At 38.3% G+C, this 24,639-nt stretch overlaps 1 protein-coding gene across 4 annotated transcripts in view; it reads left to right on the top strand.

The window, feature by feature from the left end:
• Window positions 1–24,639, top strand: part of slc23a2 (solute carrier family 23 member 2) — a 54,382-nt gene that overhangs the window by 11,804 nt on the left and 17,939 nt on the right. The window contains exons 2-6 of one of the 4 annotated variants that reach the window (XM_031305276.2): window positions 11,093–11,141; window positions 13,865–14,076; window positions 15,548–15,646; window positions 19,325–19,441; window positions 20,227–20,384. In XM_031305276.2, the coding sequence (XP_031161136.1) occupies window positions 11,093–11,141; window positions 13,865–14,076; window positions 15,548–15,646; window positions 19,325–19,441; window positions 20,227–20,384 (635 nt within the window). Of the gene's footprint in view, window positions 1–11,092; window positions 11,142–13,861; window positions 14,077–15,547; window positions 15,647–19,324; window positions 19,442–20,226; window positions 20,385–24,639 lie in introns of all 4 variants that reach the window. The other 3 variants (XM_031305275.2, XM_035991245.1, XM_035991248.1) reach the window with 3 other exon arrangements.

Here is a 24,639-nt window from a genome sequence, read left to right as displayed (position 1 = left end):
ACACAGAAGCATGTAATGAACACTCAATTGAGGAGAGAATTTATGCAAGCAGTACAGTTTAACCATGATGTGTTATTGTGCAGTGCCGTCCCAACTCTCTGAAGTTCCTGTCTTCCTGAAGGTGTATTAAAACTCATGCTGGAGGCGTTAAGTTTAGCTAAACCTTTAAGGTAAACAAAGATATTGCATGTGCCTAAAACACAGATGCTAAAGCCTAGTTCAGCCTATCTCTCTCTCTCTGGTCAGTATGCTAAGGTGTGGCAGGCCCACCGACCTCCAAAAGGAGACAGTCCTGAAACAGAACATTACCTTATGATGCAGCTGCCTAGATTCCCTGAATCTATGGAGGCACTCCTCTGCCTAGAAAGGTTGTGTTGGACACTGACCTGAATGAGACCGGGTACCACTGTCACAACTTACATAGCATGAGTTCGTAAGCTGGAAATTCCGCCCCACGCCCCACAGGGAGGAACTTGAGGCACCCATATAAAACCAGCACGCATGACTAGGGATGCACCGATTGTTAATCTAAAATTCCTCACGTTCGCATTACACGTTAAAATGTCAACATGTAACAAAATGATATATGGGGAACTATGACGGTATCCACCATGTATTGTTTAAAAAAAATAAAAAAGAGAGTTAAAAGAAACAAAGCTTAGCCGGACAATGTATAAACTATTTATTTAATCTGCTGGCAGTTTAACAGAGGTTAAAAGATCAGTTCTGCAGAAGTGGCGCAATGAGTTTCAGAGTATACCATCATGTGAGTTTAAAGAGGACTTTATAGAAACAGAAGGCATGTCCAGGCGTTTTGTAACCTTTAAGTCTTTAATAACAGAATACCGAAAATAATAGGATGATACAAGGGTGTGGAAAGGAACAAAATGTTTTGTAATTTATGTGATAACTGTCTGGGGGACAAATGCCATGTTTTATTTGAATGTTAAAATCCAAGCATTGTGGAGAAGAACAAAAATAAATGTTTGCCACAATACTTGTAAGCCACAAGTTCATGTTTAAAGTTGTGTTGTTGTTACAGAAAGATAATTTAAGGCTAGTACGTGGATTAGATGCCTTCTTGAGCAACGCTCTGCCCCTCTTTAAATTATTCTGGCTACCTACCTTTTGTACTGATGTTTTCTTTTTGTTTTTTAGGTTGTACTCCATACCACAATGTTTGGTTTAAGCGTAAATGCATGAATCTGAAATTCTGGGCCTATATATATATATATATATATATATATATATATATATATATATATATATATATATATATATATATATATATATATATATATATATATATATATATATATATATATATATATATATATATATATATATATATATATATATAATGTCATGTATATACTGTATGTATTCAACATATGTCTACTGCATAGACTGAATAAAACAGGTCTATGGTCGGAAATGTCAACTCTGAAAGATACGTTATTTTCTCTGTGAAAGACATTGACAAAGACGAAAACTAAGGACATTTACTCGGTTATTTTATTTTAGTTAGTTTTGCCAACAGACATTACAGTTTTAGTTAGTTATCGTTTTTTTGTAATGCCTCATTTTAATTTCAGTTAATGTTTTATACCTAGTTTTCGTTATTTCGTTCATTTTCCTCAACGATTATAACCTTGGCTGTGACAGTGGCTAAGCATTGTAGATTTCAGGGAGACAGATGTCAGCAAAATGACCACGACTGGGCTGTGTATTGGCTTTGAAACGGCTGGTCATCTAATGCAATGAACTCCATCCCCTTTTTACTAATCCCTTTAGCCTATGGCGCTGTCCATGGGGGAATTTTCTCCCTTTCTCAAATGCTGTAGTTATCAAGGACAGAGTCTTGCTGGTGGCAGTATATGTCGCTGATCTTTGTCCGACATGATGAAATTCTCCCACACGACTGACATTTTCTTTTACTGTTAACAAACCACACGTGCGCCCAAGACCCTTTGACCTCTTACGTCATGTCATGCCAGCGTCGTGTCCAGTCAGTGGATTCTTCTCAAACCAGATTTTGTGCCTCACTTACAGACAGTGTTGTAGCAATTCCTCAGAGGCAGTCAGTTTTTAAAATACTGGAACTGAGCAATAACCGATATTGTAAGTTTCATAAAAATTTAATCAGCAGCATGATAGATGATGGATGGACTGGTAGCAGCAGACTAAACAGCATTTTTAATTGACTTACCTACTGTATTCTGTCCTACCGGAAGCGGTCCATTTGAAGTCTATGTCTATATCGACACTAAGTCGAGTGATTTTTAAAATGCTGTTTACCTGTTACAGTTTAAAGTTGTTTTTGTAAAGATCAATGTAAATGTTCTGTACAGGTTCGGGTATGTTTTATCTGCATTTTTGTCTTTATTCGACAGGTGATAATATAGAGGCATCAGGCTTAATTGGATGCTCTCAACTTTTTACATGAAATAACACAATGTGAAACAACCACTAAGTCAAATAGTAAAAACTCCCCACTGCCACTTCCTCGCTTGGTCTGATCAATTGTCCAAAACCCAAAGATAATCAATTTAAAGTGATATAAAAGAGCATGCATTCAGTCCTTGCTGGTCCCTTTTATTGTACAGATTGATAATGTGTACAATAATGTGAACTTTGAAAATCTTGTTCTAGGCCTCCATCTGATCTCTATCTTCTCCTGGCTGGTATCAGGTCTGCATGTGAGGAGCCTCACCCAGTGATGCATATGTCTTATCTCTCTGAGCCTTATTTGTTTGTTCTCTTCCCTCTTCTGCCAACACACTTCAGACGAACCAGAAAATGTCCTCTACATTGTGTGTGTTTGGGTGGTTGTGATGATTCTGCTGCAGAGTTTGGGGTGTTTTGAAAGTATGATGAAATTATGCTTTGGAGCTGAAACAATGAATTAGTTGATTGACATAAAATGAATCTGCAAGTATTTTGATGATCGATTTAATTTTTTCAAGTATTTTTTTTGTAGCTTCTCAAATGTGAATATATTTGATAGTTTTCTTAGTCTTTTATTATATCATAATGATAAAAAACTATGGGTTATGGACTGGCTGAACAAAATACGGGAGGTGGATATGTCTGACATTTGACATTTAATTGGTAATGAAAATAAAATATTTATATTTTCGGCCAGAACCCAAACAGACTCGCTGTTTGTAGAGCTAAAATGATAAATCAATTAATTCATTAGCCAATTGCTATAAAGTGAATCGAATTAACTATTTTGATAATCGATTAATTGTTGGTCATTTTCTACAATGTCAAATGTTCTCTGGTTGCAGCTTCTCCAATGTGAGTATTAACCTTTCTCTGTTTTATATCATTGTAAACTGATTATCTTTGGGTATTTGGACTGTTGGTCAGACAAATCAAAACATTTGATAAACATTTTTTAATATTTTGACATTTTATAGATGAAACAATTGGTCTATATAATCGTTATTTGCAGCCCTAGCAGTAAAAAATCAACATGAACTGAAGTTATACATCTCTTTTGCAGACAGCCTGTAACTTAATGTAACAGTTCTTAACTGCTTTAACATCTAAGGTTTTTAGCTGATCATTATGAAACCGTTATGGGGCTGAATGAAGGTAATCTGTCTCCACAGTTACTGTACAAGCAAATAGAACTGGTTGCCACGCTGGGAGCAACAGCAGGAGTCTGAAGTAGGCTTAAAGGATTTCATCAACTTCAAGCAACAATGGATGCCTTTTAGTCTTAAATATCCCCGCTGGACTTGATGAAAAATGCCTGAGGCTGTGGGTTGTGGATATAAGAAACGTGTACAGTTACAGTACACGCCTTTTGTCTGAGAACAAATGTGGGAAACTACAGTATACTGTATATTTTTTTTTAAAAGTTTTATCTCACTTCAACGCCCATTCATGTGCTGCTGATAGCCTGCTGTGTGGGTGTAGGTTTAACTTTGAGAAGGGGTTGGAAATACATTTAAAGGCTGCGCATTTCTATTTCCCTGATCTAGATGTAACAGTCTTCCCTGCTGCTTTGGTTTCTTAAACTGTCAGACAAATGATTTAAGAAAAAGTCTTCAGCATAGGTCTAGTTCATTTTTATCTCAATGTTGGCCACATTTCCTGTACTGTAATGAAAGTATAACATCTTAGTTGAACCTTTTGTACAGTTGTATCTAAGGCTGGGCATTGTTCAAAATCTTTCGATCCGGTGCCAATTTCGATACCTCAGTTTCGATGCCGGTTCCTTAACGATACTTTTTTCGATACCATATGTTTTAAAATCCATTTCAACATCAACAAAAATACATTAAACACAAAACTTTTATTTTCCTCCTTAATTGTGAATCAAAACCGTTATCAAAATTAAAAAAATTCTGGTAACAATGCTCACTCAGAGTAACATTAATGAAACTGGTTGTGCTTTTGGATAGGAGTGTGCCAGTCAGATACTCAGGATTGGTATCAATCCGAACTTTAAAAATTAACAAAAAAAGAGAAACCTTTTTGCCACAACATGAACATATTATAAATAATAAATAAACAAATGACATTGTGTACAGGCTAATATGCAACTAACTAAAATGCAAAGGAATGTAAAGAACATACTGCATAATGACACAAACCTTTTTTTTTAAGATGAACTTTTAATTATTTTTATATATATTTTTTTTTTAACATACAGAACAGACAAATACAACTGAACAAGAACAACAACCCTCTCCCACCCCTCATCCTCTGCGGCCTCGAGGAAAACAAAAACAAATGACACAAACCGTTAACACTAAACTTGGTGACTGCCCTTTTGTCAACATTGAACTAATGGAGAACTAACTTAAGTGCAAAGGAATGGAATTTAATTGCCTTGTTGCTGAAAGGTGCTGTAGAAGTAAAGTTGCCTTGCCTTACAACCTCAGCCTGTCAGTCAGTCACCAGGGCACAGAAACCTGTTGTGCCTGCTTGTCTCAGAGGAAGTGTAACGTCAACAGCATCGCGACCGCTTTCGCCTCGCCATTAATATCATATCGCAGCAAATGCTGTCTGCGTGAAGTTTTGAAAAACTGTAACCACACTTGAAACTACTTTATCGCCATTGCTGTGACTTCAACAAAACTGCAGAGCTGACGTAGTTTGCTCGAGTTTAGTGGGTGTGGGTGTGGGGGTGGGTGAGTGGTCTGATCGGGCCGAATTTTTCCGTCCGAGCCCGTCAGGCATTATCATATTTATGTCCGAGCCCGACACAGTTAAAATCTCGGGTTTTTTTTTTCTCATACTAATGACACATGTATGTGTTTGTGTGGAAAGCCCGCTTTTATTAAGCAACTGGAAGGCATTCATAAATGTCAACAGATGAGCGCATCAGTGCACACGGGGGAACAAGCGCACGTTAATAAGCTGTTTAATTTTAAATGTTCAATGTGTTAACCTTTCCTGCTTGCTTCTATTCCGACCGTGATCAGAAAACCAGGGGAGACTCGTTACCTCCAGGGCCGACGTTATATAACGTCGGGGTTAAAATCCCTTTTCTGGTGAGCAGATGAATGAACTTGGCTTTCAGTCTGGGGTTTATTTCGACACCGCACACACTGTGTACAAAACTTAAACTTATTCCACCAACTCTGCTCCAGTCGCATCTACACGTCTACTTCCTCTTTCTCTATCTCTCTTCTGCCCACTTTACACCTTATTATATATCTTATATACAGTCTATGCTTTAAACACACACACACACTGAGCTCTCTTAAAGGAGCCGCAGCACCATTTTACAACAAATGCCTTATTGCGCTGATGTGACCGATCCAGGTGTCCATGTCTTACGATCCAGGTGGGATCAGCCTAAACTAAGTGGAAGTGAAAGTCGGTGCATATGAATAGCATGTTTTATGCAACGTGTCTCCATTTAAAATGAAGATGAATGGGTTGAGACAAGTCAGAACTTCTGAAAAAAATGCTTCACTTTTAGCTGTTACTATGCACTTTCTACTTCTGTATTGTTTTGCTTTTTTACCATTATTCTTCTGTGTTTTATTGAGTTTTCTTTTTAATTTCTCCAATAGGGATGAATACATTTACTGAATTCATTTTATTCATGGACAAAAATAAGTGAATAAAAAGAGGTTTAAAGACTGCAACAGAGCAGATCAATGGCAGAGATCATTGAGGCAAAACGGTGGTAGATTAGAAATATAATAAATGTAACTATAAATTTCAAGCAAGGGAATGTAGATGAAAATGAATGTTTAATGTTAAAAACCCTATTTAAACTATTGAAAGACGGCACTCATGCAAGCTTGTTTTTTTAAAGTTTTAGCCTTATAGCAACCCAGTTCTACTGCTTTTTGATCAACACAAGTAAAGACAAATATTTCACAGATAAGGTGTATGTAATTAACAGTAGACGGAAACATTCAGTTGATGTGACATAATCGAGTTGCAAAACTAGAACGTTTGCACATGCTTATTTGTCTACGGGTTGCATAACTCAGCAAGTAAATTCTAACATGTGATCTTTCCTGTTAGTTGTGTAAAGGATGTCTTGCTAGGAGCGTTGGTTGTTTCTGGTAAATATTGGTTATTTCCCTTAACAGCTGCCACCATAATTCCACTTGACTTGAAAAAAATGGTCATTACTTGTCTTAATGGGGGGGTAATCGGGTGACATGAAGAGCAGGTGTCTGTAGGATTATGTTCCAACCACAAACCTCAGCAGGTGATTAACTAGTTCCTCTTTTTTTTTTTTTTTTTTTTTAAAGGAGTGCTGATGGTTTAAACCTAAATTAGATAAAGCAGAGTCATGAAGTGCCACCCCCGCTGTTAGTCATAGTTTATTAATATTTAACATGTCGCGTGTACAAACTGCACCAAATTTGACCCGGCAGGTCATTGGGTACCCCCCACTCCCCAAGTGTAAAGTAGATCTGATGAACAGTTCTTGGAGATATTCGAATGACTGACAGCCGAACGGACATGCACAGTTACAGAGATTTCTTCCTTTTTAATTAGATCACAAGAAAATAAATCACAGTTATAGGGTTGGAGACACACAAAAAAACATTAAAATACATTATAATCTGGGGAAAAAAATACATAAAAAGTAAAAACCTTAAACAAGCAAGGCTTTAAACTTTTGCACTACTGACCCTGAAAGCAAGGCCACTTCTTGTCCACTACAGTACTTTTAATTTTACTGTGCAGGTACATGAAGACCAGAAGCATTTAACTACTGTATGAAGGGGGTTCATCATTAAGAGCCTTGATAAAAGCCTAGGTTTTTGTGTCGTGTTTTGGTTTATAAAGAAGTTTGAACTAGTGCTGAAAGTATTTATCAATCCATCACCAGAAAATGAATCAAAAGTTGCACTTAAGTAATTTCTGAAGTCATACTTCCAAACTTTCGCAACATCCGGATTCTGAAATGGATTTGGTATTTTTTCAGTTTTATATTCAAATTCAATATGATGATATCACCGTGGGTAATGGGAATTTTAAAGGTTCATTTAGAGACTAAACAGTTTTTTTTTAAGAAAGAAAAATGATGAATTGTTAGTGAAAAAAACCCTTAGTTGCAGCAGTAGGTACTGTAGAACATAGCTTTAAAACTTAACACGTACACATTAGTTTGTACTTGTTAGTCAATTTATTCTGTCTCAACAACAGTGAATCATCAGAATTATAAAACAGCAAACTTCTGGCCATCCTTGGTACATTATTGTCGTCTCTGTATTGAAACATTTACAGTGAGTCGGCCTGCTGTATGGGCTGAAATATGTGCCACCAGAAACTGAATTTGAATCATTTATATTTGAATTTGAATTGCTAAACTTGAATCATTGCATTGAAAAACTGAATCTGAATAGTATAATTTGAAATTGGATTTATTCGTTTGGGACTGAAGTCCAATAAAATTTGATCCTCACTGAAAATTCAACTCTCTATATATCTCAAATTCAGCTGCTCTGAACTGCTCTTCCTTCATCCTTCAACTACCCGGATGTCTGTCACAGTAACTTGAATTTCAATTGTGAGAATTGAAAGTGAAGATATATAGAGAGTTGAATTTTCAGTGAGGATCAATTTTTATTTGACTTCAGTTCGAAATGAATAAATTCAATTTCAAATTATACAATGCATTGATTCAAATTAAACAATACAATTTCAAATTATGTGATTCAAATTAAGTTTTTCAATGCAATTATTCAAGTTTAGCAATTCAAATATAAAAATATTTGAAAAAATAAAAATTCAGTTCTGGTGGCACATATTTCAGCCCATACTGCTGCCCTTGTAACTGTGCTGTTGAGACAAAATCTTATCTTCATTCACCTCTGCTCCACTGACAGGAACCAATGACCAATTTAAACATGACCTTGCAGGTGTTTTACAACCCCCCTCTTCGCCCCCCCCTCATGGGGAAATACGAACCCCTCACATGTACCTACCCTGTCATGCAAAGTGTCGCCTATGTATGTTCAAGAGCATGGCTGCACACGTATATCTTAACATATTTTTTTGCCTTTTACTTTTGTTTATATCATTTCATACATCAAATTGTTTTAAAGCCTTTGTGAAACGACTATGACGTGTAATTGACAGGTTTGTTGATTTGCTTGTTAAACTTGACAGGATGGCAACTGGCCAAGCTTTGTAGTGATGAACTGTTCAAGGAATAATACAGCAGACACCACTCACGTGGCTATATTGTTCATTGTGAGCATTGAATCAACTTATTACAAGGAGCAATGACAATGTATTTGCATTCTCACGACATCTCATGTTCTTATTAGTACCTTTACAAACACGCCTTGTCCTCGTTTTAGCGATACATTTTTTGTCAATAACTATGTCTCAGGTGTTTGCAATTTGACTCTGTTTTTCGATTGATTGTTTTATTATGTGGCTAAGTATTAAGTAGAGCTAAAAAGGATGAATAGATTAGACTATTAGAAAGTGAATCCGCAGCTATTCTGATAATTGATTAATTAATCGTTTATATTTACTAGTTCCCGCTCTAAAAGTGTGATTTGCTGCTTTTCTGAAAGCTGAATTTTGTTTTTGTTTTAGACCATTGATTAAGACAAAACAAGCAATCTGATCGTGGACTTTGAGAAATTGTGATGGGCATTTTTTTCACTGTAATCCGATTAATCGGTAATGAGATAATTGTTAGTTAACACCTTGGTATTAAAATGCTGTTGTGAATTAAATCCCTGAAAAAGGTCAATGACTGAAAAGTTGCATTTTCAATTGACTTAGTGCTGACAGTGGGCAGGAATTCATCACTTCCACAAATTCATTGGTTTTCATGACCCCAGATATGTTCTTTTAGGACACGAGAAATGAAAACCACTTATACATTACTCTAAACAAGCTGCAGGCTTAACAATGTCCCGAATTTATGACTGAACTTCAGACTAACATCTGAAGGAGATGGAGGTGATGCTCACACATATACTGTAAGCACACTGGCACACACATTTGGCCCGAGAGATGAAACCGCCAACACAAACATCTGGTGTGAGGTCATCCTCCTCCGGTGGAGTCCCACACAACATGGCACAAGCCTGGACAGGATCCACAGATCAGGTTACCATGGTTGTACTGTAGATCCAGCAGGCAGGAACTCTGTTCACCAGCCTGCTTATTCTGGGATGAGTTAAAATTACCACCGCAGTCGTCTTTGTTCCTCCTCGCTCTCCTTTTTCTTCAGTGCTTTTCATATTCTTCTTTCTCCCATACTCTCTTAAACACAATCACACACACTTTCCCTGCTTTTATCCTTTTAATATGTTATGTTTTACATAATGTGAAAAGTTATTTTTGTTTATGAAACTGCAGATTTCTCCTCTGTTACATAATCACATGAGCTCAGTTTCAGTTCTCTCTTCTCTCCAGCAGTTCCCTGTGTCTCTTTGTGTGTGTTGACTGAATCCCAGTCAACACACAGACAGAAAACACAGGGACGAGTCGAGGAGGGAGTTTCTGTCTCTCGGGCAACAGTGGAAAAGGGCATTTGAGAGGATGTCATGCTATAGTACCATGGCTTTTATGTTTGCTCATGCCTCATCAGATTTTAAGTCGCCTAGAGGCTGCTGGGATACTTTCTGTCACACTCCACATCTCACAACTGACTCACCGTAGTGACACTACCACATGCTGCTTAATTTGACAGTTTACTGTATCATTTACAAGGAGACGAAATGTTTAAAATTTGTATATAGAATTCAATTCCATTCAGCATTGCTTTACTAAACACGCAAGGCATTGTGCTAAGTATTAGAGGCAGGATTGGGTCAGCTTTAGAGCGTTTTAGTTGAAATTGAATGTTTAATAAAAAAAGCCAGGCTTTTCTCTCCTAGAAGGGCTGCTTGAAGCCCTTCTAGGAGAGAAAAGCCTGGCCAGTGACCCTCAGATAGTTTGAGTCCCTGGTTTGAAACTTGCAGGATCATCTGACTGCTTGTGTTTTCTTGCCTAGCGGATTTCCTTTTGGCGATCTTTCTGCATTTCCTGATCATAATGTTATTTCCTTTTTAGAAGAAAGATAGCCAAAACTACAAAAAATAAAAACCATGTTGTTTTAAAGCAAAACTTTCTTTTATAAAGGAGTAAGGCTCCTTGCCCATGCCTTTTTTTTGTCTGTGTCTAAGTTGAAAATAAAGGAATGTTTTGCAGAACTCAAAGGAAAATAGGGTTTTGTTCCTCTCAGAGGAAGAAGTAGCTCTTAAAAGATTAAAGTGTTACTTATTAAAGGCTCTTTTTCAAATATTAGCATGTTAATCATGATCATTCTATATAAGGTTTACCTAGGCGGGCTTCTTTTTTCTCTCTCATTATGCTTATAATTACATGCACCCTCTAAGTGGATGACTTGATTGCAACAGAAATAACTCTTGCTGCCTTCCTAAAGCTATATTTCACCTCAGAATCTGACTTATCAGTCACACAACACACTAACCTTTGCTTGTGATTAAATGCTGTTGTCAATTAACTTATATCTCAACTCCTCCTTCCTTGATCCCTCTGCCTCTCTGCCTCCTCCCCCTTCTCTTCTTCTCTTTCCTCTCTTCTTCTTCTAACCACAATTCCCCTCCCTCTTGGCCCTTCCACACAGATGCTCCCAGCCGCACAGCTTGACAGGAGTGATGGGATGTGTCAACTAGGTATTACACCTATCCCAACATTTTTACACTGCAAGCAGGGAGACGGATATTTTGCGATACCATTTTTTAAAATACTGTTGACAAGGGAATATGACACTAGTTATTCATCTGCTGACCGTTAACATCTGTTGCTAATATACAGGTTGAGGCATAAGTAAAGCTTAGAGTGGCACAAAATAGATTTACGACCTGTAGTTTTAGTAAACATAAACATTCTTTTCATTTTTAGGGTTGTTTGGCATTGGCAAAGATTTGGCAAATTTTTCATGGGCGCAACCCACATACTCAGCGCTGCTGCTCATCTCACAAATACATGTTCCTTACAAATGGGGCACCATTTGAAAGGGAACTAAACAAGCTTTCAAACGGTGTAAGATGTATTGCCAAAAAGCACGGTTACCACAGAGAAATAATCTATCAAACACAAATTTCCTTACTTTTTGTGCTAAGTTTAGTTAGAATTGCAATTATTTTGTCTCCTCGCCTATATTGGTACTTTCTTTTCTTTTACCAGGCAGCGTTAATGGCTAACAAAGTCAATGGTCGCAGTCTAAACTTTTTTACAGCTTGTTAAAAAGTCGCGAGTTCGATTAAAAACTATTACTTGTTCAGGCTTGCTTTCAGGCATGCATTTAAGGAATGAGACATCAAGATATGGGATTTTATATGGTAATTTTTGTCCAATATACCTATAAGTTAGCATTAGATTGTAGACACAAGCACTCCACAAGAAACTCTTCAATATATTTAGCATAACTCATCAGATTATAAAAAGCAAAGGATGTCCCACTCCTACCATCACCCTCTAGACACAAATGTAATGAACAATGGGGAGCTGAGGAATAAGAAAGGAAAGCAAGATTTATAGTTAATTAGTTAAACTGCTGTTATACAAAAGCATTTTTTTTTATCAAAAAGTATAGAGTTGGTTTGGTAATTGTTTTCTAAGTAATGAATGAAATTACCTTTTTTAAATAATAAAACATCTTTGCATCAGGGTCCATTGGGACAAAGGAAACAGGATCCCTAGTTCACTCTTTATCTGTCTGAGACTATTAATTTAAAGGCTTAGTTCAACATTTGGAGGCTTCAGTGATCCATTATAATGGTCTTTTGTGTTGCTAGTTCTGGAGTGAACCCATCAGTCGACCCTGATGATCTAGTATTACAGTATCCTAGTGTGATGCAGTTTCATTTACAGTGGGGCATGATTTATGAACTGGCTAATGCAACTGTCTAAATGAGCCTCAACAAGAAGATAAAAGGTCAAAGCACTGTAGTTTTGAAATGTGAAAATATCCTTGTAGTTTTGTTAATTCTAAACAATGGTGTTAGCGATGTGACCTGAGATCTCGTGTTTTTCTGACGCCCCAAACCTCGATTCATCCACTGTGTGGCTCAATATTTATTCTTTTCACATTTTGTACACCAAACTATCCTGCCATTTTATTGTCAGAGATTAGTTAGTTGGTTAGTTCAACTTAATTTAATCAGGAAATCTCATTGAGATAAAGATCTATTTTACAAGAGAGACCAGAGATCAAAATACATATATACAACATCTCAACAGGGCAATTCAGGCACACAAAGCAGTCATCACATACATGTATAGTAATTACTGGGCCCAAATACTATTAATAATATGAGCAAGGAAGATTGTCTCTAATATCAGTTTGTTTTGCAGTCCATAAAAGGTTTGCCAGTGTCAAATGTCAGGAGTCAGACAGAGCGACATTACTTAAATTACTTATTACACAAACAAAAGTTGACATGACACTAGGAATTAGACAATCCTGTTTTCTCTCTCTCTCTGCCTCCTGCTCTTTTTTCATCATCTCTCCACTCTGTTCACTCTGTTCCTCCTGTCTGTCGAACACGTGTTCATGTTTAACTTTTTTCCCAACTCCTTGCATAAAAGTATTTGCCTTCTATTCTTGTGTCTGTCAGACCTGTTGGCAACATGAATTATTAACTGAAGTGTAGAAATTGTTCTTTCAAAAGAAATTCATTATTTTTCAATTAATCTGTTGATTATTTGTTAAGGATCGGTGTAGGGCTGCAACAAACCATTAGCCTACTTGAATTAATTGATTAATCTGCAGATTAAGTTATTGATTATTTTGTAAATTGTTAAAAAAAAAAAGTCAAAATACTTGAAAAATATGCCCATTAATATTTCTTAAAGGCCTAAGTGACATGTAGATTGTTAGTTTTGTCTGACTAATGAAGGCATTCACTTTACTATCGCATAAGAGGACGAAAATCCACCAATCCTCACAGTAGAGACGCGAGAACCAGTTTACTTCTTGGCAACTTCGCTTGACAAATCTACAGTAGTCAAGTTACCAATGCTCACATAAGGGCTCTTAACGGTTTAGCAACCAAGAAACCTACAGCAGCCAAAATAGACCTGAAATGTTTTGAATGGAAACAGAGAAAATGAAGCAAATATTAGCATTTGTAAAGCTATAACCAGCATATTGATTTCTTTTTTAACTTGATAAATGGGAAATGGTTGCCGTTAACATTCTTTTGTCATCCAAAATAGACGGAACAAAAAACAACAAGAGACCTGAGTTACATTTCTAATCATCACATTTCCTCTCGGGCTCTCTGATGTGATGAGACCTTCACAATGAAGTTAGGATATTAGAACCCTTAAAGTTATAAATCAAGATATTGATCCCGCTAATTATCTGTCTCTTTTTTTTTCCCCCAAGCAGATGAGACAGCCCTAGACGATGTAAGCAGACTGAAGGATTCAACTGCAGTGTTCACGTTGGAGCGAGGCAGAGGTGGGACAGAGGAAGAGGAGGAGGAAGACACAAGAATGGGTGTGGGGAAGAATACTACCTCCAAGTCAATGGACAGCAGCAGTGAGGGTGGAAAATTTGAAGAGGAGGTCAAGCATGGCGCGGATTTCTACCCTATTCCGGTACACAAACCTCTTTGATGGCCTGCTTATAAAATAAATCAGAGGTTATAAAACACTGAGACAAATGCACGCCAACTAAAAATGTCTGTTCTCTTCCGTCTTCTCCCTCTTTCTTTGGCTCACACACTCAGATTTGGCATTGTGATTTGTTTGGAATTTATTTGTGTGAGTGAATGACCCGAGTGCACGCACACAAACTGTTTACTTCATGGCCAGTTGGTGCATGCTGCTGCCGCTCAGTCATCCATTCTCTTTGTCGTCTTGGCACCAGGCGAGAGCTTCATGTGTTTAAAAAGACAAAACAATTTATTACAATTTTACAATTTATTTGAGATTGAGTCATTAAAACTTGTGCTAGTGGTGAAAAGTAACTAGGTACATTTACACAAGTTCTGTACTATTTTCTGCTCCTGAAAAAGGGACCTTTCTGCATAAAGAGTACTTCTAATTTTCATACATTAAGTCAATTTTGCTAATGAAACTTTTGGGTAATGGGTATCGTAGCTTCTCGGCCCCGGCAACTTTGAAGAAGGAAACATTTCTTCAAATGGAAACAAATTTCAGGACCAGGAGTCTTCTTCTTCGCTCAGAAAAAGAAAATGGATATTGAAAAGAGCAAGAGACCGGCGTCATCAGAAAAAAAGAGTGAACATTGGAGCTGCTTCATCCATCCATGAAGTCCAACGACGGCTGATAGACGGCCTTTTGTACACCTTCGCTTTTTGAAGCATGAAGGCTACCGTAGCTGCAATACTGCGTGGCGAGAGAGAGTTGATTCCGATATATGATCTCAACGCTAGATGGGAGTAATTCTTACACAATGTAGCTTTAAAGAGACTGTAATCAATATTGGCTCAATGACAACAATGGCTCAAATGACTGTGTAGTGTGAAAGAGGACGCTCGTAGTGATGAACCCACAGAGACACAACACTTGGCTCTATCTGCACTTCCCCTCAGCTCTATGTAGCTTTTGTGTGTCTTTCAGCTAATTGTTTTGGTTTTCTAACCCGCAACTTTACTGTTTTGGTTCAGCGTTACCACTCTCAACAGCTTCGTTTTCAGTCTTTAAATGTTTTAAAAGTTCCTCACAATTTGTCCCTTTGTTTTATAATGACCCTCCCTTTGTTAACATGACACAATATGCTGTCTGGACATTTACAGGGGAAGCACACTCGTACTTCACACGCATACTTGGTGGAAGAAATTTGTTTGTAAAGCGACAAGTTTGCATACTGTAGGAAACACTAGTTCATGTGAAGGTTGGCAAATCTGGTTCAACACGAGATTGCACAAACGTTCAAACTAGTTCACCTGTCTTTTCATGTTTTTCAGCTGGCCAGCAGTGTGTCAACGCTGTGAGCGACCTCCTCAATCAGCAAACTGCAATTAAGATTTCCCTCTGTATGACCTTATGAAAGGAGAATGGGTGACTTTAAAAATATAAATTGTGTGTCTGTTTGTGTGTTAAGGTGGTGGTAAACGGCTTGGGCGGTGCCAGTGGAGACCAGGATACTGAAAACACAGAGCTGATGGCCATCTACACTAAAGATAATCAGGGAGCAGAAAAGGTAACTCAAGAGGAAAAATGGAGAAGGGAAACACACAATTGTATTGTGTTTTATTAGGCCCTGTTTACACAAATACACTCGCGGGTGAAAATGTAAAAATATTTTATCAGATGTGCCTTTTGTTTAGACGGCGACGGCGTTTTTGGGGCTTAAAAACTCAAAAAGTGAAACCACCCTCCAGAGTGGAAATCTTAAACGCTTCTCCGTCGCGTTCCTGTCTAAAGGGTAAAAACGGTGTGTGTGTGTGTGGGGCGTGCGTGCGCCGCATGTGTGTATTGTTTGGAGCAATAAAGCACTTTTCTTGTTCGCTTCGCCATGTTTTGGTTTGCTGCTACTAGGGAGAGAAGTAGAAGGAAGGTTCTACGCAGGCGCGCGGACTTGGTGGTGTTGTGTTGGCAGTGCTTCACACTACCACCTAGCCGCCTGGTGTGCATACTACATCGAATTTCACACACTTTTGCATCACTATATGCACGCAGATTTCCCCCCCAAAACGCTGGTCTAAACGCAAAATAAAAAGTGAGAACCCAACGCCACTTTTGCGTTTTCTCTTCAGATCGTTTCCATCTAAACATAGCCTTAGTCACCCAAAGTGCTAGTTTACTCCCAAATAAGCCTCTATTTAAGCAGACTGATAGTCACGTTTTTCAAAAAGCTTACTCATAATCCCTCGTAATTAGTTTCAGTGACTTGCCTTTTCCTTCCTCACCTTTCCCCGACATCCTTGAAGATGTAATCCTTCAGATTTTAGTCCTAGTGAATTTATAACTCGTGGTTACCGTAGTAACAAGAAGTGTGGTTTGATTACTACATCAAACACTTAAACAGCCACTCTGTTTATGATGCAACTAAACAAGTGCACATTGTTTTATTAAAGATTTCATGCTGCACACAGAGCTAGTAGTTTTCCACCCAACAGAAGAGCACTACCCTCCATCTAACCGCTCACTGTGGCTGCTCCTTCTTGTTTTCTTACTCTTTCCAAAAATTTAAACTGATCCGCTGAAGAATACAGTCTGCGCAAACGCATTGTGTGTCTTGTGGCTGCCTAACAATAAAAATCAACCTGTATTTTGCCATTTAAATGCTTTTAGTGTGAAGCTGCTGCGGTAAGAAATGGTCAATCTGCATCATCAGTAAGTTAATATAACTTTGATACGGCTGTGAGGAGATTAAACTGTTAACAGTGAGACTGTTATCCATGAGATAAAAATTACATGCATTGTGTACTGTATGTTTTACATTTTGGGTTTTTTTTTAATTATTTGTATATCAGTGGGTGTAAAGTTGTGTCTTTTTTTGTTTTTGTATAAATTTGTTGTTTAGTCAGTCCCTCCAGGATGTCGCGATCGCGCCAATTCACGCAAATTCAACCAATCACCGTGACTTTGGTGCGACTCGCAATTTTGACCAATCACCGCAACTTTTACGCAAATTTGACCAATAGCCGGAGTTTCGCGCGACTTCAACCAATCCCAGCAGTCCCACGTGCCAGACTTTACATCAGTATGTGACTCTAAGAGCCAACCAAGCGGGAGTGAAAGAGAGCTTGTTTCCTATGAAGACGAGACTCGAACATCTCACATTTACCAACAAAACATACAGCGAAAGACCGTGCAAAACATTTCAGACCATCCTGCCAACCAGTACCCATTTTAACATCAATGAACGCTGTAACGTTTTTTCACTATAAAGTCAGCGGCTGCTGTTTCAATCCTGTCGGCTGTCTGCAGCGGGCGGGGGCGAGGCTGCTGCTCATACAGTTCCCCCCGCTACTGACGCGCACACACACAAACACACACGGTAGATGCAGGAAAAACCGCAGAAGAGACGACACGATGACCTAAATTGAGGACAGTTACTCTCGTTATTGTAAGTCCAATAAGTAGCTACTTTATCAAACCGTATGAATGTGTGTCCCAGGCCAGGTTAGGAAATTAACTAACAATGTAAAGATCAACAAGCCACTGACACATATATTCAAATTTGATTCATTCAATAAATTATTATTTTTTTTGTCTTAAATCTACCAGCCATTTTCATATTATACCAACATTTGCAGTATCCTGAGCCTTTTTATTAAGGTTACTAGGAAAACTCAGCCCAGAGTAGTTTTATTCTCCCCGAAACAAGTTTCCTTTTTATTTTTAAAGAACTATACAAAAAAAAAATCGAAACTTTTTTTGCAACTTTCACTGTCTCCCGCAACTTCATTGCAACAAACATACAAAAGACATCGGAACTTTTTATCGCAATTTTTTACAAAAGCTCCCGCGAAATCAGGCATTTTGGGCCGCAACAATCTCAACAAAAGGCCGCGAAATCCTGGAGGGACTGTTTAGTAAAACATTTCAATCAGGAGAGACTTTGTGAAAGATCCAAATAAGTTTATTCATCGCATGATGCATAAGGTTGTAATGTACAGAGTCTTTGGCGATTCGACTCCATCCATATGTACATTTTTTATAAGGGGTAGAGAGGCCATGAGTAGGCAGGAATAACCCCCCGATGGAGTCTAGACGCTGGTGGTGGTGAAAAGAAGCCTGCAGATCTGGGTGGATGTTATGGGAGCGGAGCTTCTGGTTGAGGAACCCTGGGTGCTGTGAATGATGATGAGTGGAGGTGGGGAGGGTTGCTGAAATGACAACTGACAGCAGCAGAGAAGAGAACAGGTTTTAAAGCAGGGATGCAATGATGTGATTGGCTTATGGAAATCATGGCAAATTCTGGTTGGTTTAACTGAAGCGTGAACGCCCAGAATCAGCTGATCAGTTTAGGAAAGAAGTAATTGCTGAACATCAACATCAACAATCCAGATTACACGTGTTAAATAAAATTAACAAACATTAAAGTTAAAGAGAAAAAATAAATTGCTTTTCTGAGGAAAAAAATTATTAATTTATCATTTAACTTAAATTTGTTTAATTTCTTTTTAACTTTTCTGTCTTATTTTTGTTTTAAATGCAAAGCAAGGTAAACTGTGACCACCATGAATCATTATTTATCGGTTATATTTCAGAGAAGAATCCATTCATGTGTTATTCCATTAGAAAAAAAGTCCATATCCTTTCTCAAAAAATGTTTTTAAGATTCTTTTTTGGGCATTCCTGCCTTTTAATGGATAGGACAGCTAGATATGAAAGGGGAGAGAGAGGGGGAAGACATGCAGGAAATTGGCACAGCATTGGGGTTGGCCACAAAAGATGCCTGAATTACACTCTTAAAAAGAAAAAAAACTCACTTAGCATGTTTCACTATTTAAGTGGTTCTTTGTATTAAAACAGTGAAACACAAACTCATTTCCACTACAGCATGCACAAAACAGTGTTGACTCATCAAACTGTCTCCATTTTTACATCTCTCTTTTCTTGTTGTCACTGTGACTCTGCATTTTCCTTTGTTGAGAGAATGAAGTCATGTGTTTTGTTCTTTCACACAGTTTCTGTCTTTCTGTCACTTTCTTTTTTTATCTTATCATTCATAAAATTCAGCCTGCCTCATATCTGCTCAGACATGTTGTTCTAACATTTATTTTCCTGTACTTTCCCATAAATACATTCTACCAGAATACATTATGTTTACCCTTTTCCACAAAGTGAACTGTACAGGACAAAGTAAAAATGTCAAGAAAGATTTTGATTATGAAGATATCATTTACCTGTTTCTTTGTGTGTTTAGAGCTCAATGTCTGAGACGTTGGACAGCACCGATAGTATGGACGCAAGGAGGATGGACATGATCTATACCATTGAAGACACCCCACCCTGGTACCTGTGTGTGTTCTTGGGCTTACAGGTAAATCTACAAACTATATGGTTTTGTTCCATGGCTGACTTACAGTGTGTATTACTCATCAATATAGTTCTTTACCTGATTCACAGATATGATTAAACTGGAAATGTCTCACCACATGAGCTAAAAAGCATGCACTAACACGTCCTGTATAATCATAGTTCATCATTTCCTTCACTGTGGTTGTACTTGTCATCTCAGTGTAGTATTTTTCATCTGACCATACGAAATATTCATTACGCAACTGGACACCAAACACGAAAATAGGATTTTGCTCACAGTAGTCGTCATGTTAGTGGTTCAGTGGGTTCATGTCTTCACTGTGTAAACACAATGTGTTTGTATCGTACACTGGACTTTTGTCTTCAAGTAGTCAATCCTACTGAGAAGTTCTTATATACATCGTATATACATTGCACAATTCATTCAAGAGTTATTGCAGTTTTTCAGGCGTGACTTTATAGAATCAAAAAAATACTTTTTTTGCTGTGTTGTCCAGCTATGTACCAAATTTGGTCTAAAAGAACTGCAGCAGGAGTTGTTTTGCCAAACTGGATCTGAAGATAATGATCCTAAAGAATAAAGGTTTATAATGATAATCTGACGTATTAATCTGATGCATTTATCAATGTACGACCATTCTTACGCTGTGATTGGTGTGATACGAACGTTTCATGAATCACACGTTAAGCCTGTCGTAAGAGGATTTCTGCGCTCATATCTGCGCTGGTTTCTACGTTAGGTTTATAAATGAGGGCCACTGACTCTGTGGCTTTTTGTCTTTGCAGCACTACTTGACGTGTTTCAGTGGCACTATTGCCGTGCCATTCCTCCTCACTGAGGCAATGTGCGTCGGTTTCGATCAGTGGGCCACCAGTCAGCTCATTGGGACCATCTTCTTCTGTGTGGGGATCACCACCCTTCTACAGACCACACTGGGCTGCAGGTAAACACACAATACTGTCTCACATGGACTTGGTTCAGTCACTTTATTATCCCAGATGGGAAACTTGATTTGCAGTCAAGTACAAAAACAAGAAATACAAAAAATGTTTCTTGTACAGTACATATAATATACAGAACACAACAATACACAATGCTACAGCATGCAATCGCTAAAATTCTAAGTTACATGTGCAAATTAAGCCAAGTTATTGCACAGGGAACGGAGGAGTTTTTACTCCTATAAGAGAAAATGCCCCCAGTAATACAGTAGACTTGTGCCTACAATACATAATGTAAACTGCAGCTTTTCTTTAAATCGTACATTGTATTCTGTCTTTCACTTTCTCACCTCCTCCCTTTTTTATTACCATCTTTCTTCTCCCTCTCATCTCTAAGTGCCACTTAAGACATAAGCCATTGTCGACATGAAGTTCCTCTTTCTCCATCCCTCCTCTTCATGTCACTCTGGAGTGTGTTTAAGTAGATGCTTGGTAGGTTGGTAGGTTCCCAGAACTTCAGAACAGTCAGTTTTAAATTTAGATTTGTATTAAAAATAAATCATAGATAAATTAAGCAGGATGTAAGATGTTTCTGACTTTTTAAAAGAGATATTTGTTCTATAGCAGTTGTCTTGTATGCATATTTTCTCGTAGAATGTCATGAGTTACATTTTAAGTTCCTTGTTTCGTTCTTGTGACTGCAGTTTCTCTTTTGTAAGAATAGAAAGTAGCGTATTCTTTCTGAATTGAGACAGCATAGAGGTTGAAGAGATTCCAGAAACTAAAGACTTGTTATTTGACTGCAGACCAGATGAGTGACCTACCAGTTCAACTGTTGCATCACTTCTAGACAAGCTATAGTCGATTAAACACACAGCCTTGTCTTTGGTGGCAGCCTATTAACCAAGAGGGAAGTCCTTGCTTTTAGCCATTTTTTTAATCCTTTTTTTCCCACTCAGTCCTCGCCCTGCCTTCGAGGTGTTCATTCTTTTTCACGTCTTGAACTACTACCTAGAGTCTTTTGATCTCACTGGTTCACAACCACTTTTGTTTTATGCTCTCAAGCATACAGGTTTGTGTTACGTAACAAGTGATTCACCTGACTTAACTCTGAGGGTTATATTAAACCCTCCCGTCACTGGCCAATAAAATACCAACTGACATGAGACATTACCTGTTGTCATGGATATTATCCCATCTCTTGGATCTGTGTTTTAATGTAAGTAAGGTCACGTTGGCCTGAGGTGTTGTTAGGTGGTGCTGTTTTTTCATTAAAGAGGGGCAGGTCAGTGAGGTTAACTCTGACTCTCTTTTCGTTTTTGTAATTATTCCATCATGTCGTGGAATATCTGAGTGTCTCCATTGTTTCCGCAGCAGCTGCCGCCACGGCCAAATCTCACCTCACCTCATTCAGACACAAACCCAGGAAGACACAGATACTCGCTGTTCTTTTTGACAGCAACAGTCCTTGACTGCATACAACGCAAACATCGTCATATCTTTTTTTTTACCCTTTTATTTATTACCCAAACATTCAGTGGAATGCTCCGAGAAACTTTTGGTGGTTAAAAAAAAAAAGTGAACAACTTGAGGAAAAGGACTTAAACTCAGAATTGCTTGGGTGTGCATTATTGTGAAATGTGAAAATGCACTGCAGACACAGTTGAAATGTTGCAATGCATTGTTTTTACATTTTTCTCATTTCTCACATTGCACATCCATAAAAGGGGGGACTTGCAAGAGACTTTATCAAAAAAAAAATTGTTGCAAAAGAGGCCAAGATATGAGTCCATTTATTAATATGCATTCGTGTCTAAATGACATATAAACATATTTTCCTATTCTATTTTGCCTGGAAACGCTTCCAACACGCTCGCGTCTCGCGTGAAAAATAGGCGTCGGTTCTATTTCTAGCAGGCACGCAGTGTGTAAGCTCTAACCTGTTAACATGGGAGCCGAAATATAAACGGACACGCCACGCGGCTGACACGCTCGCGCGACGCATCCAGTGTGTAACCGGCCTAATGCTTCCTTCACTGCGTCGTGGACCGCTGATTGAAGCACATGTTGCTGCTTTTCTAGGACCTTGGCTATAGAAGCTAGTCCGTCAACTTTTTTTGTCCATGACATCCAAGGTTTGAATCCCAGCTAGATCTCTAGTGTGTTGTTTCGTTTTATTTTTTTCCGTTCATACAGTATGTGTCGTATTTGTGTGGATAATGCTTAAACGGACATGTATTACATAAACATAAACTGGTGACATTTTCAGCGATATCCATTATTTTGTCTCACTTGCAAACACTTCATAAAAATGTGAGCCTCTGGTACTCGAGGGGCGGAGGCAGAGCAGAACGCAGGGCAGGGCCTTGTTAAATATATTCACTGATTTCATGCAAATATCACCAGTTAACATGATCACCAGCTAAACTGGCACACCGGTAGGGTACTCGAGACATGTATACGTGTTCATTTTGAGGATGGCTGAGCTTTCAATCCTTTCAGTTAACATCAGGGGGCTGAATGAGCCGATCAAACGAGCTAAATTCCTGGACTATTTAAGAAGGAAGAACAAAAGACGTGGCGATTATTCAAGAGTCACATTTACGTAAAAGAGATGTAAATCGGCTGCAAAATAAATATTTCAGGATTGCTGCTTCATCTAGTGACGACACCAAAACAAAGGACTCCATTGTGTTGTTGTCATGGAAATGCGCACTCACCGTAGACAAAAGTAGTAAAGACCTATCAGGCAGGATATTTTATATATGTACCACGATAAGGAATAGGAAGATAGCCTTTGTCTCGGTATATGCACCGTCTACATATGATGAAAGCTTTTTCCCGTGCCTAACCAATGAATTGCTTTCTCTCAATGAATATTCACTAATTATAGGGGGAGACATGAATGCGGTACTAGATTTAAACCAGGATAGATCAGGGGTCAATCACACCAAAGGCCAGAAGCATATATCAGACATGTTTTAAAGCAGTTGTGGAATCCCACCATCTTACAGATATATGGAGGATGCACAATCCTACTAGCAAGGATTACACCTTTTTTTTTTTTCCACACGTCACCTCACCCACTCCCGTATTGATTATATGTTGTGCTCCGGTGAGCTTAAGGCAGTGTTCCACACGATAGCAATAGAACCAACAATTCTGTCTGATCACAATGCGCTGATAACCACATTCCATTGTGATATGTTAGGAGAAAAATCTAGAAGGTGGCAATTTAATAATTCCCTTCTCCAGAACACAGCTTTTGATGCAGAATTTAGAGCCAAACTGGCTGAGTTTATATCAATCAATACTAACTCAGTTTCGGACCCGGCGTACATTTGGCAAGCAACTAAAGGATTTATTAGAGATTTCACTTCTTTCTTTGCAGTCAATTTGAAGAGAAAAAGAGAGGCAAGGATTGCAGAGTTGGAAGAACGTTGTAAATCTCTGGAGCAGTTGCTAAAGACGTGTTTTTCTAAATCTACACATACTCTTCTAGTCACAAGTCGAGCAGAGCTAAATGATTTGCTAAGAAGAAGAGCTGAATTCATAATGTACAAAGTGAGGCAAAATTACTATTTTAATGGCTGTAAACCAAGCAAATTGCTGGCTCTGAAGTTAAAGCAAAGTGAGTCCAGAGCTGTTATCAACAGCATCCGCACAGACCGAGGTATCTCAACAAATCCTAAAGATATCAGCACCACTTTTCAATCCTTTTATTTAAAGTTGTATGAGTCCTCCTGCAACTCAGATCCGACACAGTGCCAGGAGTTCCTAAAAGAGCTAAACCTGCCTCTTCTTGACCCAGAGGAGGCAGAAGAACTGGGTCAACCGATAACCTTAGAGGAACTTAAATCAGCATTAAAAAAGGGAAAACGCCGGGGTTGGATGGAATTCCATCAGAACTTCTCCTACAATACTTTGACATATTAGGACCTACCATTTTACAAACTTTAACTTTGGCCATAGAGAGGGGCACTTTTCATCAACAAACCAACACTGCACTAATTTCTGTCATACCCAAAAAGGGCAAAGATCCTACAGAGTGCTCAAACTACAGGCCCATCAGCCTCATTGGGATGGATATTAAGCTCTATTCCAAAGTCTTGGCACTCCGCCTAGAACGCTTTATTGAGAAGCTAGTCCACCCCGACCAATCAGGTTTCATTCCAAAGCGTTACGCTGCAGACAACGTACGCAGGTTGTTTCATGTAATAGAAGAAGCCAAAAACTTTCCAACAACGGCAGCAGTTT

This window comes from Sander lucioperca, chromosome 2 (assembly GCF_008315115.2).
Source record: "Sander lucioperca isolate FBNREF2018 chromosome 2, SLUC_FBN_1.2, whole genome shotgun sequence".
In the NCBI taxonomy this organism is placed as follows: domain Eukaryota; kingdom Metazoa; phylum Chordata; class Actinopteri; order Perciformes; family Percidae; genus Sander; species Sander lucioperca.
This window is presented reverse-complemented; position numbering and strand designations above follow the sequence as displayed.